The sequence below is a fragment of the Malania oleifera genome, chromosome 10, assembly GCF_029873635.1.
Source record: "Malania oleifera isolate guangnan ecotype guangnan chromosome 10, ASM2987363v1, whole genome shotgun sequence".
Lineage (NCBI taxonomy): Eukaryota > Viridiplantae > Streptophyta > Magnoliopsida > Santalales > Ximeniaceae > Malania > Malania oleifera.
This window is the reverse complement of record NC_080426.1, coordinates 28,735,536-28,752,043: the sequence shown is the minus strand read 5'-3', so window position 1 is coordinate 28,752,043 and position 16,508 is coordinate 28,735,536. Positions and strand designations below refer to the sequence as shown.

General features: G+C 33.7%; 1 protein-coding gene across 1 annotated transcript; it reads right to left on the bottom strand.

Annotated features, from left to right (window-relative positions):
* Positions 1-1,432: 1,432 nt before the first annotated feature.
* On the bottom strand, positions 1,433-8,751 carry LOC131166905 (cyclic dof factor 3-like). The gene is made up of 2 exons (XM_058125530.1): positions 8,454-8,751; positions 1,433-3,068 (listed from the first exon to the last, which is right to left on the bottom strand). The coding sequence occupies exons 1-2, from the start codon at positions 8,580-8,582 to the stop codon at positions 1,743-1,745; spliced, it is 1,455 nt and encodes a 484-aa protein (XP_057981513.1). The 5' UTR covers positions 8,583-8,751; the 3' UTR covers positions 1,433-1,742.
* Positions 8,752-16,508: the final 7,757 nt, after the last annotated feature.

Sequence of the window (16,508 nt, the reverse complement as noted above, 5' to 3'; positions counted from 1 at the left end):
AAAAGTTTTAATGAGTATTCTTAAACGTAAAAGATAATTTTCTTAATTAAATATTGTACACGCACAAAGAGACGCAAACATGCACACACACATACACAAAAGATCAAATTTTTTTTTTTACCATTTATTGCTCAAAAGAAAGAAAATCTAATGATTTTTTAACTAAAATTTTCTAGAAAGTACAATACTATAATAATTCATTTGATTTTACTATGATAGATATATGTTTTATGTTTTAAAAAATGAAAATTAAACTAATTAGAGAGATGAGTTTAAAGAAAATTGTAACGCCATAAAAAATTATTATCCAAAAATGTTACTACTGTAAAAAATAGCCTACTAATAATTTATCACTGAATCAATTTTATTACTTCATTAAATTAATAACTGCTACTATGATTAATTTTTTAAAAAAGAAAAAAAAAACTTTTCTTTTGGTACTTGATAGTGAATTAAAGAAGAGCATAAATATTCCAAAAATAAAATGTTCATTGAAATCTATAAATCTGTCAAAAGAAACGGTTAATGATCGTATAAATTTGCGAAAAAAGATTCATATAACCAATCTCACCTAAAGGGACTTAAGGCTTGGTTTTATTGTTGCTGTTGCTGTTGTTGTTGTACTGAAATTCATAAATACTTGTCTGCCTTAGCAAACTTCAAGAGAAGTTAGTCTCTATTGCCGTACATTACTATTGGAGAACCGAACCCTTCCCACTTTTTTCCAGCATAGCACAGGCTCTGCTGGCAATACCCAGCAAGAATTAATGTTTAGTGGCACAATAACTATTTTTTGCAGGGTACAAAGTAGCCATAAGGATTGGGCCTTCTCAAGGTTCAACCCAAGAATTTTTGGTCGACGACTCCTTTTTGTTTGATGGAATTTCCTTCTTTTTTATCACTCTCAAGGAACGAAACGAAGCCTTCATAACATCTGCTGTGGTGACGAGAGCACAGGGAACTCGTACGAAGGACCATACTATCAAAAAACAAAACAAATTATGGCAGCAGTAACTAGAGTCATGCATAACAGGCCTCTCCAGTCCATAATTGTGCAAACTCTCGCGAACAAAGCAGTTATATCAGCATCAAGATTTGGAAGTCTCATCTGGCAGGCTCACATTTCTAAAAAAAGTCATGAAGTTATTGATAGAAGCACGGTTAAGTTTGAGACCACTGATACTCGATGACAGTCAAATGTTTAAACACATCATGCTCCCCGTTAATTCAACTGGGTGGCAGGAAGTACAATGAACACATTCTGGTGAGTGCACACACCCCCACGCACACCATCAGCCCTGAAAGTCACCTTTAGCTTAGTTTCCAAAGCTGCAGCATTGTTCACAAAAGATAAGTCAATTTAAACCATGACAATTCCTCTTTGCCGTCAGTAAAATCAAACTCTTGAGATGCATATGTTAGAGAAATTAAGTAACCAATGACAGCACGGTATATGATTAAACTCCTCGATTCTCCACTATTTACAGCCTTAATTCTGAAACAGTAACTGTGAATGCTGACAGTAATTCTCAAACAATAACTGTAATATAGAATCCTGTATTGTTTACAAAAGAGCACATAAGTAACTTGCCACCAGCTTCTTCCTGTCATACCAGTTTCTTACACCCCATTAAATTAAGAATGCAGCACAACAGACCTTGATAATACACTTCCAACAGCAGATAGTGTATGGAGAGAGTTATAACAAAAGCCCAATAAAGCAAAGTCTGTCAAGGTATTAATTATGTGCTCTCCTGAAATGTTTGAGAGCGAGACACAGCTGCTGGGTTTGCTTGTAAAACCTGGTCAGCATCAGAGGTATTGCCACTGCTCTCTGTTTTGGGTTGGAAAGCTTTAAAAATACCACCTTTAATAATTGGTTCGCTCTTATCAGCCTTAATGCCCAAAGTAGCCCATATAGAACTCTTTGCAGCTTCATTAGGGTCATCAATTCTCAATGTCTTTGGTACCCAGAGAAACTTTTCTGCTTTTTCTTCTGACTGCAAATTCGCATCCCTCGAATGTTTCCCCAAGGTTGGCGAACCATTACTCAAACAGCCACTGTTGCTAGTAGAAGATGAAGTGGACAGACAACTAGTTGATCCAATCAATGACATGTTACATTTTCTACTGTCCCAGCCAGGCATGCAACCCCAGTATGAGGGGGGCAAAAATGGGAAATTGATACCTGGTGAGCAAAATCCTGGTACTGCCAACAAAGGTGGAGAGCCCCATTGCACCGGACTTGGATTGCTGCTATCAGATCTAAATGCCATTCCATTCCAAGCAGGGTTCCAAGGGTAAGCCCATGGAGGACCAGGGTAACCCTGCAGCGGATGTGGAGTAAAATTATTGTATTGTCCTGGCAAAACATCCTTTTCCATTTCCTTTTCCGGCAGCTCATTATCCAGTAAAGTATTGGATGTCATAGTGGAGCTGGACGAAGAGAGCTCCCCACCATTTTCTGCAAGAGCCACAGAACCTATTTGGACACCCTTCTGGTCTTTGAGATTGAGTACAGCTGCCATGGATTCACATAGGGGTGTCTCTCTGCCAAACTTCAGAACTTCCCCAGTTACCTTGGCAGGCCTTGAAGAGGCTGGGGAAACCTGGTGACAGGCAGAATCAAGCATGCCAACCTGTGTCAATGGTATTTTGTCACACTGACGAAGCAGTGAGGATGCGTGCTTATTCTTGCGCCTTCCAGCCCCAACAGGAACATTTCTCATTGTTCCCCCAGCTGTCCAATATCTCTGGCAATTCTTGCAGAAGTGTCTAGGTTGGTTAACGTTGTAATTGTTGAAGTAGCAAAATTTTGTGTCTAAGCTATTGCAGCGAGGACATGGGAGAACCTTGTCTGGCTTTTTAAGAAACTTCTCCTGGCCACCTGAATCAATTTCACCACTTTGGTCTTCCTCAGGCTTATGACTAACAGAAGCCTTATTTTCCTGTGTAGGAGTTTCATCATTATTTTCATCTTCATCCAAGTCAGAGGGGTCATTTTTTTTTATAGACTCTTCTACAAGGGGATCCTCAACTTCAGTTTTCATTGCCCCACAACAGTCATCCTAAAATTCAAAATCAAATATTCAATCAGAAAAATGCTATTAAATCAGTAAAGTGGTATTCAGATTAAAATATCATCAATCCAGCTGGGGAAAAGAAAAAGCAAAACATCAATCAGGCATACATTCATCATGTGAATAACATCTGTAAAAATATACCAAATCAAGTGTCCCCAACGTCCCTAACCAAGTAAACCTTTTACAATACTAGAGCCATTGAAAGAGTTCAACAGTCACGTTCCATTCATGCATATATTGAACCATATGCAGCAAACCATTTTTAAAGAGGATTTATAAGTGCAAATCCACAAATTACCAAACCCATGATTAATGAAACTAAAAGGGAAACCATAATTGGCAAGGTTTTGGTTGCTTGTTTCATAACTAAATTGTGTGTGTGTGTGTGTGTGTGTTTTAGTTCTCAAGCAGAAAATTTGAAAAATGAATAAAGAAAAAAAAAAGGACAAGAACAAGAGCAAAAAACAAAATTGTGGCAGTTAGTCTAGGCAGACAATTTCCTGATCGTACTTCATCATGCAATAGTTAAACAAAACTCTTCGGTTTACGAGTGAACCGAATTCTTGGAATTAGGTTGAATTCCTAAGTAGTTCAAACTTCAAAGAAGTATGCTACAAACATGAAAACTAAAATTGACTGGATCCCCAGTCCCATTCCCACCCTCTGTTCCATCACCAATGTTTCCAGCTACACAAACTCTAAATATGTCTCTTGGTTCAAATTAATTCCATCACTTATAAATCTATTAAGAATTATGCTCTAGCCACATAATATAAAATTTGATTCAAGTCATGCAAGATTTGTAATAAATTTAAACAAGCTAGTCTAACGTTGTAGCTCTTATTTCACAGCACAGGACTTACCAGTTTGTTACTCAAATTAAGTGGTTGGATTTTAAGCTTGTCGCTTTAAAGTTTCTGAATTTAGGGTTTTATAGATGCTCCACATTCGACCTTTAAAAGAAACACAGAGTTTGGTTAATATGTTATACCTATTCTTTGGATAAATTGGTGAAACACTTGTAGATGACAGGCAGGGTATCAAGTTCCAATGCATTTGAGATTTAATTCCTTCTCTTTCCTTCAGATTTTGCCACATTAATAGTTATCCCTTTTTCCTCTTTGTTAGTAATCCGACAAAGTGAGCTCTCAAGAAATCAAATGAAAAACCTTACAATTAACTCACAAATAGATCTTGCATGTTTCTCTTTTGTAATAAATAATCAAATTCATTTTTTATAGGCAATAAATAATCTAATTCTACCTTATGTTCATGCAATTATTATGGAAATGATGCCATCCAGGAGAGTAGCAAGGGAACACACAATGAGTAGCCTTTATTTGTATTATTTCTCATTGTTCTGAGAAGTTCAATCCCCTGCCATTCATCAGACCAGGATCATAAAGTTTTCCATTTAAGTTCTGCCGTTAGTTTTGTTTTTCCCATTTGTCCCTTTTTCTAGTACTTATTGTAATTTCTTCTTTTCATTTCAGATAGCAATGATTGCCTCTAATTTTTATTTTCTTTGAACTTTCCAAAACCAAAGATTCCCTCATATATCCCTGCACAAGATGTCACATTTTTTTTCACAAAATCGACCATGATCTTTAGTTCTATTATCAGATATAAGTTGTCCCATTAAAGGCCAAAAACCCCAAAGATAACTAACTTTTTACTGGGGATGGTCAGAAGTGACACCACATTTGAACTTTTGGGAGACCCTAATGTTGATTCTCTGTTAGAATAAATTTTTAGAATATTGCTGGTTGGAATTGGACAAGAGTTGCATCTAGGAAGGCCTTCCCTTTGAGCAAAGGCATACATTGCCGCTCTTCTAATAAAGCTTGATTTTTGCCATAAAGACCTTGACTTGCGAAATTCACACCCTTTTTTTTCCTTCTAATTTCACATGACATTGTGATATGTGATGATTGTCACAAGGTTCAAATAGACAGGCTTTTCAAGTATCCACTAGTTTAAAGTGAAATTTTGTAGAGCATGAACCAGAACACGATGAGTATGGCATATACATTACACATATGCAGTATTTGAGTTACACTATATCAGCTGTACCTAGCAACATTATGCTGATTTGATTAGCTTGATAAGATACTGAAAAGTGGTTTAAAAAGATCTAATGATTGGGTTGTCAAATTAGGATTCATATTTGAATTTTAATTTTCCATCCTTCTATTTGATGCCTCAAATCGCCTACTGTAATATTTTTACATATTTTCCAAATTCCACATTTCATTTAGCTGTTGCCATAATCAATAAAGTCTTCTCTTCAATTTTCATCACACACCACAGAATCTGCTGTTTCTTCCTGAAATTCACTGCTTGAAAATTCAACTCGTAGTTTTGGGACTTTCTTGAGGAGCCAAATGAAATAACTTCCATTTAATTCACTCAAAAATCTAGCACATTTCTATTTTATGTAATGACTATCTACAAATACTTTCAACGTTTAAATAATAGTGGTGGGAATCATACCTGAAACAAAAGTGGCCAAGGAACCCCCTTTTAATTTAAAGCACCCAAAGTTTTTAAGGCTATATGTTGTCATAAAGATAGATTAACTAAAAGATATGAATTTATAAAATATAAATAAATTCTCCATGAATTCGGCTAACACTTGACAGTCGGCACACATGCATGTATGTGTGCATGTTTTTTTTTTTTTTTTTAGGAGGGGGGGAAGGAGGAGGGGGATTCAAAAGAGTGGTTTTGTGACCAAATTTAACAAATATAGGCTTGAGGTAATGGATTTAGTTGTATCAACATTTAATATCCTAAATTCTCTTCTATGGAAGCCAGTGAAAAAAACCATTCCAATCCTGCTTTATTCAACAGGATTTGACGGAAGCCTGCAATATCTCTCTTCTCAAGTGTTTCTCCATTGCTCTTTTCTATATTTATTAATTTTCTTCCAGCGACAAATGAGGATCTTCTCTAGAAGTGCATTCAGTCAAAATCATATAAAACTTGGAAAATTTTAGCTTTTGATGATTTTGTTAGGTCTGACAACTGCCGTGATCTTAATGACTTAGCTATTCGCATTTCCAACAAGATTTTTAGAGAGGGAGAGGGGCAGACGGATGATATTTCTATTCCGTGCAAGACTAGCTTACTTTTATAAACTTTGTGTAATACAATAACAGCTTTCAGGGATATTAATATCAAAAAACTGTTGATGAACACAGGAGAACACTCCTTTTAATTGTAGTATATGTTCAAAAGTAGAATATTATCTATTTAAGTTAGTTTGTGCTTGCGATATGCTTCTAATTGGGCAGCACAAGCACAGACTCGGCACGAGGAAAATTATAAAATAAAGTTAAGGCACTGCATGGCAAGAAAACAATTATAAATACACAATTTAAGAAACTATAAAACATCGTGCTTTTGTTTATTCCAGTAGCATTTTACAGACCCTATCTTTACCACTTTATTATCGTTTTTAGATAAACCACTATAGCAATTCTCTTTATAAAAAAGAACTACAAATCACCATTTTCCAATTATATGCTAGGTGGGTGCTAAAAATAAGCATAAGATAAGCATAAGGAGTGTCAACAAATAAATTAAAATTTAAATGTGTCAATGCATAAAGTGCGCAGGAGATTCCTTGCCAAGGAATTTCTAAGAAATGTTGATGCCCTATACAAACAGGGAACGGACAAAGCTCCTTGGTAGAAGTGTGCTAAGCTACCTTGAATCTGAGAAATTCCTTTAAACAAAACTTCAAAGAAGGCGAAGTCTTTATTTGACAAAGATCTTTCCATCAATAGATAGGGATGAGATATTTATATAGCGGCTGTCTTTGCTGCCCCTGCTTTTCCTCTCAATTATATTTTTAGAGAGACTAGACATAATGATAAAAATAAATAAACAAATAAATAATCAGGAGATGATAAAGGATATATAGACATGTAAAGGGATGTCTAACCTTTTTTCTTTTCAAAATGTGTGTATGTGAGCGCGCGCACATGAGTGAGATGTGCACCTATCTCTCGTCTATCATTGATTCTAACTATGAATCAAGCAAAAAGGCATCATTTTTTGTTTCCCAATCCCTAAAGCCCTAAAGTACTACATCATGACAAGAAAAACTACCTTAACACTCCACAATCAAGATCAGACAAAGCCTAAACATGGTTTTTTTCATTCCAAAGCAGTAGCATTATCCATCCACAATGCTTTTCATATGCCGTCCTCATTTTTTGTTTTCTAGAAAAGAAGACAAAAATGAGGAATTGATCCTTTTCAATCAACTGAAGACTCAAAGATAGAAAAACTATCTTGGATTGGAAACTAGGTAAGCAAAACACCGGAACAGGCAGCAGTTTATAATTATAAAACCTTTTTGTGAGCTACAACAATTCACTTTTTATGTTAAATAACCGAGATGTTTAAAAGGAAAATGGTTCTTAAAGCCAGCACAACATATACGAACTACAAAAGAAAACGACAGATCGTAGAATTAAAAAAGCTATTAAGTATATGTCATCTTGCTATAATTATTTAATCAAAGGAAAATAAATAGCATTGAAGTATCATCATTGATGTAACTCATTGACTCAATTAATACTTTTTCACTATTCTGCTTTATCCAAGTCCATATCTTATATTAAACCCTAACAAAACATTCTTTGCAGCAAAAGGATGTAAAGATATTCATAAATTTAGAACTTTCTTTTAAAGACCCTAATCCAATAATGCTGATTAAAAGCTGCCCAGACACACAAATGATCTTAAGAAAATCAATGACCCTTCTTCTTCTTCTTCTTCTTCTTCTTCTTCTTCTTCTTCTTCTTCTATTATTATTATTATTATTATTATTATTATTGAGGATCTACCAAATAGGGTATCCTCAACAAAAGAGGAAAATTTACATCTGCACAGACGCACGCACAAAACAATGAACAGTATTAATCAACCAAAGACAAAGCAGATAGTCTTAAATAGCAAAAAGTCTGCCCTGTATATGCATATTCGTGCGTGCGAAAACATATGGTATTTGTATTTCATCAGAGCTTGTGTAAATGAATATAATTCAACCTTATCCACGATTTCTTTAGCATTCAGAGCTCAATAAAAGCTTCCATAAAAAGAAGAAAACTCAGGTGGAATCAATACAGGAAACAAACAACCTAAGCATCCATAGATATCATAAGTCAACTCTAAAAAGCAACACACGATAAGCAAAATCTTTCCAATTTCAAGGAGCACCAAAACATCAAATAAATAAACAAATATTAAAAAGAACAACAAAAACAAGAAAGTATTCATTTGTAGCGGAACCCAACCGGAGCGAATATTCAACTAATAGCGCCGAGAAGAAAGGGGATTCTGATTTAGAGGATTTACCAGCTCAGATACGGCCGGAACCCGAAGCAGGGGATCGGGTTTCTCCGGAGAATCCACCGGAATCTTCCTCTCCGGCACCGGAATCTTCCTCCCGAAGAGCTTGATAGCCGGATCTCTGACCCCAGACATGAGAGACACAACCACGCGGGCCACCAAAGGAAAACACGAGCACGAGCACCAGCACAAGCACGACGGCAAACAACAAACCCAGAAACGGAAAGGGAAGGTTTTTTCAATAATATTAAATATTAACTATTAAAAAAATAAAAATTGAGAGCAGCTGATGGGCATTGGGCACGCAGAAGAAGAGGCGGGTCGTGTTTTTTAAATAATTTAATTTTTTTTGGGGATGGGGGAACCGGGAGGGCCGGTGGCCGGGGTGCCAGCTGGGATCCGAGTCAGCAGCGGGGGTGTGATCTGGGCCACATGTTTGCAGAGGGGTGGATCCTGAGGCTGACGTCAGTCGACAGTAAAGCCCTTTTTGATGCTTAAAAAGGCTAAAAAGGGAAGCAAAAAGTGCACTCCTTTATCTATTTTATTTTTATAAAAGAATGAAGGGATAGGGCAAAAAGGGAAGTCCGGTGAGGCTCCTTTTTTGAGGGCATTCCATTTAGGTGGTGGTGGTTTGACGCTTTCTTGTCCTCGCGAGTGGGACAATGACGTATGTGTCCTAACCTTATCTCATTTTTTTATTTTTTATTTTTTTTTTGGGGGTAAACTAGGGTTTTTCTAGGGCTTATTGTCCCATCGTAGGGTGACCATTTCTTGCCTTTCATTTCATTTTCCACTTTATATTACTTCATATATTTTAATCAAGTAACTTACAAGGTTAAAATTCACATTGTTTTGTTATAATATATACCACTTGTTAAACTATTTTTCATTTATTTAAAAATAATAACAAATCCAATTAAAAAATACTTTTATTATGTTTCAATTGTCTTGTCTAATAAAATTTTTATTATAAAGTAAATTTTAAAAATTGAACAATTAAGCAAAATAATTATAAAAAAATTTATTTTTACTATAGGAATTTTTTAATGTGTATTATTCATAATTTTAGTATTTTAATCATATTTTTATTATTTTTTATTAGCTTATAAACGTTAACCAAACAGACTATTGATTTCTAATTTTTAATTTATGTTTTCTGATTTTTGGTTTCAAATCTACTTTTGTTTCTCTAATTTTTGACATTGATACCAAACGATCCCTTAGTAAAAAGGAGCACTTGTCCATATATGATTACTTTACAATAGATCAATCTAAATTTGTTTTGAATAGTGTTTGAGAGTGTGAATTTTAAGTTTTAAATTTGAATTTATGTGCGCCTCCAAAAAATAATTTAAACTTATATTAATCGTATGTTTGGAAGAGACATTGAATTTGGATTTATACTGATTTGGAAAAGATGTAATACGAAGTTATGTTAAATTTTATCTAAATTAACATATATTCAAATCCAAAACCCGGAATCCATTATCCCATACCCAGCGTGAGTTCCTTTCAAATCCATACAATTCTAAATTCAAGCCCTAAAATCATTTCCATGCTCTCAAACACAAGATTAAGGTTTGCTTAATTCAAAGATTTTGTTTGGACAAAAGAAAGGAAAATAAGAAAAAAACTTTATATTCTTTAAATATTAAATACTATTAAAAAATAAAAATTTATTCTAACATCAGTGAAAATTAAGAAAAATTAAAGGATTTATACATTATATTTTCTTCCTCATTTTCCTTAGGATCCGTTTAAATCAAGAATTTTCGTAGGAAAAGGAGAATGAGAAGGAAACTCATTTTCCATTGTATTCTTCTCTTTATACCAAATACTACTAAAAATAAAAGTTTATTCTAATATGACAGAAAACTAAGAAAAATTAAACGTGAATGGTGTATAAAAAAATTTATTCATTGACTTGATATATTTTTTATTTATTTTTTCAATTTCCTTGATAACCAAATTAACATGAGAAATTGGATTCTTTTATATTTTCCTTCTCTTTTTCTCATACTTTTCAAGTTCCAAATAAGGTCTTAATAAACAAACAATCAATTTGGTACATTAATTTACTATAAATATTTTATTTTTCCTTCTCACTTTCCTTAATAATCAAATATAAAAAATTAAATTCCTTTAAAATAAATTTCCCATTTTTGTATACTTTATTGACTTATTTGTCTACATATAATAAGGTGGGAAAGTAAAGTCTTCAAATTTGAAAGATTTCTACAAAAAATACTTATAAATTTTAAATTTGCACAATATCCCTTTTCTATTGAAAGAGAATATTTGTTTTAAGAACAAAAATTTTGTTAACTACAACTAATGAAAAATAAAATCAAAAAACTTATTTTTAGGCTCCATTTGAATAAAAAATTTTGGTTGAGAAAGAAAAAAAAAAAAGGAAAATGAGAAGGAAACTCATTTTTTATTATATTTTTCTCTTTATATCAAATACTAAGAAAAATAAAAGTTTGTCCTAATATAATGAAAAATTAAGGAAAATTAAACGTGATTGGTGTATTAAATCAAATTTTTGTTCATTGATTTGGTATATTTTTATTTTTTTTTAATTTCCTTGATAATCAAACATGAGAAATTGGATTCCTTTATGTTTTCTTTTCCTTTTCCTCATATTTTCCAAGTTCCAAACAAGACCTTACGGATACAAATTTTTTTTTTATCACTTATTCATATAACAATCCTTTTCAACACTTATTTTTTATATGGGGCTAATTCTAAACCTTTAAACCCCCTCAATACTGAGTTAAAATTAATCTAATTATACTTTCCAAATTATCTTTAGGACTTCTTTGGATTAAGGATTTTGATTGAAAAAAGGAAAGAAAATGAAAATAAGAAGAAAACTTATTTTCCACTATATTTTCCTTCTATACTAAATATTACTAAAAATGAAAACTTGTTTTAAAATGGTTAAAAATTGAGAAAAATCAAATATAAATGATTCGTAAAATCATATTTTTATTCATTGATTTGGTATATTTTTTGTTTTCTTTCTTACTTTTCTTGATAATCAAATATGAAAAAGTGAATTCCTTCATGTTTTCCTTTTCTTAAGATTTTCCAAGTTCCAAATAGGACCCTAGGGTCCGTTTTGGATTAAGGATTTTGCTTGGAGAAAAAAAGGTAAAATAAAATAGGGAGGAATCACATTTTCCCCTATATTTTCGTTCTCTATTGCATACCAACAAAAATGGAAGTTTATTTTAATATGACTAAAAATTAGGAAAAAATAAATATTAATGACGTATAAAATCAAAATTTTGTTCATAGATTTGGTATATTTTTTTTATTTTCTTTCTCACTTTTCTTGATAACCAAACATGAAAATATGGATTCCTCAATATTTTCTCAATTCCAAATAGAGCCTTATTGACAAAGCATTTTGTTGAACCAACTTTATGGTTTTGAATTTACTTCTATAAACTCATTTTACTTGGTGCACTTTTCATAACTTTTTTTCTTATATTTTGGTTCACTCATAAGTCTAATTCTAACTCTCTCTCTCTCTCTCCTAAATCTTCATTAAAAATCCAAAATTTTAAGTCATTTTTATTCTACTTTAGTTTTTATATTGAAATAACAAAAATACAAATTGCTTTTATTTCATAAGAAAGAACTAAAGCTCTTAAATTTATTTTGAATTTAAGTTTGAAATAGCATGCATACTTAGAATTTCTTTTAGTTCACTTGGAGAATTATCAAAAACTTAAAAATTATTACAAGTTTTCAATTCTCTTTTTTACTTCCAATCAATTTGTGGCCCTCATTCTTTAGCAAAAGTTTTGCATTGTGTTATCAAACTCAATACTTGTAATATGCTTTGTCCAAGATGAGATCATGTGTTGACCATGTTACCATGAGTGTCTCTCATATAATAAAGTTGAATTAAGTTAATCGTGTGTTGATCAGGTGGTCATGAACACCTCCCTAGAAGGAGGATAGGTCAACGTACATAGCACGTGCTAATCATATGATGATGAAACTAACCTTAAACAAGGCAATTAGTCAATATAGTTATATGCTAATAACATACATGCCCAATGTGCCTCCTCAAGAAAGGGGTATGTTGATTACCAGGTGTTGGCCGCATCATCACAGCATCTTCTCGAAAGGGGAGTTAGTCAGATTAGTCACGTTAGTCATGTGTTAACCATGTGACCTAAGTACCCACACTCAAGAGCAGGTTTTGTTAGTTTAATATGTCAAAAGGAGGGCTTTTGGGGTTTACCATTCAAATATTTGCGATAGGATCAACCACATGACTTGATCAAAGACAATGATTCTCCATAGCCACAAATGCAAGGGGTGTCGTGTTTAAAGAACATCGATCCTCCAAGATCAAAAGAAGGACTATTCAAAACCCAACCAACTCATCCAATCTACATAAATGTAATAATAATAATAATAATAATAATGGGACACTTTCATAGACACAAATACTTTTGTAGAGACCCAAACCCGTAAAATAAGGAAAAGGGTAAAAAGGTAATTTAGCTGGCTTCGTCGACGAAGCCAAGGTTCTCGTCGACGAAGGCCCTTCTATGGTTTATCACCAAAATTCAGAGCCTCGGCGACAAAGAGATCCCAACCAACAGGAAAAATATCGGACAAGGGTTTGTCGACGAAGGAAAGAGGTTCCTCGACGAATAGCCTTTTGTGTCTCGTCGACGAAGGCACCACTCGTCGACAAGTTTGACCAGATCAATGGGTCTATAAATATCATTTTTCATTGCGTCATGACTAAGAAACTCAAAACTCTCTCTCTCTCTTTTCGATTTCTTCGTTGTTCATCACTCGAATCCGCGATCTGACGTTACTACGTGGATTAGGGGGAAAACCTTTACGATTATAGTGGATTGAATTTTCGTTTTGAGGACTTCTAGGTTTTATTCCAAAATCGAGGTAAGGGTCTAAGTTCATCTTAGTTCGGTAGATCTGTAGTAAATAGGATTGTATTAAAGTATTGTTCTTCGGTTTATAGGTTTTGAGAACTCGGTTCGCTATTTTCGGAGCCGTATAGTTCGTGTTTTGAAATTCGAAAATAGGTAAAAGAATTTGTTTACATCAGTCATTTTTAGAAAACTAAACCGCTAAAAAGTTAGCTTATGTTTATATACACATATTGACTGCTTATTTACAAATTTTCATCGGGTAAAAATGTCGATTTTATGATTTTACGGTTTTAGTAAAAATGAGGGTTTTGACATATGATCTCCAAACTTTTCAAAACTTATTTATTTGCATTAATCTTAACGTAGGATATGCTTGAACCCTTTATTTTCTATTTAAATGATATTTATCGAGTTCTATACTATATAGCGGATTTGTGATCAAACGAGTGTGACATATGATGTAACGCCCCGAACCCTTAAACTCAGGTCCGGTGCGTTATACCTGATAAAATCCCTGATAATCTATAATCAACATATATGCAACGGAAAACATAAATATAATCTCTCAATTATATAATACCAGAGTTTTCTAAATCCATCTACCAACCATAATAAATTAATCATCCACATGTATTCAAATATATACATATCTCCAAACATTATTCAGTATTTATAATACCAATATATTTCACAACCTTTCATAATATCTAGAAGATTTAGAACACAACATAAAACATAACATATACATCTCAAAATTAACATAGAAATATATCATTTTCTCTTTCTATTTACCAAAACTGCTATAAAATTGTGACAACCCGAATAATAATGGGATTTAAATAATAAAAAGAAAGGGAAATGGAAACCGAAAATAGAAGGAGGCAGTCGACGACGTTGCATTTTGGAAAGGATAATCCCAGGGAAATTTTCAGCACCTCGTCGACGAACACAGGGGACTCGTCGACGAGGCTATAACAGGAGCTCGTCGACAATGCCAAGATTCGTCGACGAAAAGATACCGAAAGAGGTTTTGAGCAGTCTGAATTTCGTCGACGAGGAGCGGGTTTCGTCGACGAAATTATTAAAGGACTCGTCGACAAGATGATGTGGCTCGTCGATGAATCCAATCCTATAAATATCAAAAACCCGAATTTAATCTTCAAAATTTGGAAATATCACACACTCTCTCTCTCCCTAAGGTTTCTCTCTCTTCTCTCTTCGATTTTGGGCTGGATTTCCTCCGGTTCGAATATCTAAAGCCACCACGACGCTCCTAGGGAAGTTCTCTCCAAATCTGCCAGAGTGGATCGTTGGTGAAAGGAAGTTGGAATTCATCCTTAAATTGAGGTAAGGTTTTTTAAGCCAAATTGGATCTTACGGTAGTTATAGGAAATGATATACACGTGAAAATACTAAAGTTTAGTACTGGGAGTTTTCATTTTCGGGGTATTGATCAAGAAATTCTACAAGTATTAGACCAAGATTTTTAGGGACTTTCATAGTAGCCAGGTAAGGGAATCAATTAAAGTAGTCATTTTTCCACACGTATTATTATTATTATCAACAAAGTAATTTTCAGGGAATATGTATTATATTTGAATATTATTGAGAAAATGTATGTTATTGGGAAAATACTGTTGTTATACAGAAATGTGATTTTAGAATGAAACGTACGAATTTACTCAGTTTTGTGTGGCATGAATATAATTTTTCATGAAATATATTATGTTATGACAATTTTACGAGTAAGCATGTTTTTAGGAATTACGTGATAATGCAGTATATGATGATTTTGAAATACGTGATAATTGATTTATTTTCAGAATGATATGTATGAAATGTTCAGCACGAGGCCGTATTTATGAAATGTTCGGCATAAGGCCCTATTTATGAAATATTCGGCACGAGGCCGTATTTATGAAATGTTTGGCACGAGACCGTATTTATGAAATGATTTCGGCGCGAGGCCGTATTTATGAAATGATGAAAAATGCTATATTATCATGTATTATATGTTATCAGAACTCGAATGTTAGTTTAGTTCAGTTCTGGAGCTCGGTACCATAGTTATATATGTATAGATCAGATATCTATGTTCAGACTTGTGCTAACCACCCCACAAGGGGGTGGGAGATGGATAGTCGATGTGGCTTTCAGTGTAGAGTTGTAGACGTCCACCTGGCAGTCCGGACCAGGGTGTGGTTGGTCCATCGTACTTACAACCATTTTTAACTCGGCAGTGGTCAGCTAGCCATTGTCGGGTCCCTCCTTCGGGCTACACAACCCGTCATGGGGGGTAATACATGACATCAGCTAGCTATTCATCTTGGGTATGTTTTCAGTATTATTAGATATAACAGATAATTTATTGATGATATGAGTTATTAGAAAAATATGAAAGTATATGATGATTCAGTATGTTATGACGAATGTTTTCAGATATATGAAATGTATTGTATATGTATAACTGCATTATATATTCATGTTGTCATTCAATTGCATTTAATTTATTTTCCCTTACTGAGATGTGTCTCACCCCCCGAACTTAATTAATTTTTTAGGATACCCTAAGAGACCGGCAGGTCATGGCCGCAATTGAGCTTATTGAGTTACCCCACTATGAGGGTAAGATTTTGATCTAGGATCAGGAGATTTTGTTGAATGATCCTAAGGTTATTTTTTATGTTTTGGAGGATGTATATAAATACTGTATTTTGATGATGTAGTAAACTCTGGTATTACGTAATTAATGGTTTGATGGATACAATTTATTTTTACTACTGCTTAGGTTTCTGCTGTTCATATCAGGTTATCCCCGCTACCCACGGGTTCGGGTTGATGTTATTATTTTTTATGTTTAATATGTGATAAGTTATACAGGTCGTTACAAAAATCTCGAGCTCTCTAAACTCGATCTCGAGGAAATCTTGAAAAAGATAATTTCATATTCGAATAGACACATCTCAGTAAGGGAAGAAACAATATATTAAAACAGTGTGTGGCCAACATGAGTTTATATATGACATATTATTTAACATTTGAAAATCGTTAACATAATTTCTGAAATCATTCCCTGAACCTAATCAAACACATGCAAATGTTTAACCCCACGAGATTACTCGAGGATAGGGGTGAT

Coding starts and splice junctions, on each gene's coding strand:
- LOC131166905 (XM_058125530.1), bottom strand. CDS start 8,582: ATGTCTGGGGTCAGAGATCCGGCTATCAAGCTCTTCGGGAGGAAGATT. Junction 3,069..8,453: donor TTCCGGCCGTATCTGAGCTG/GTAAATCCTCTA, acceptor TTTGAATTTTAG/GATGACTGTTGTGGGGCAAT.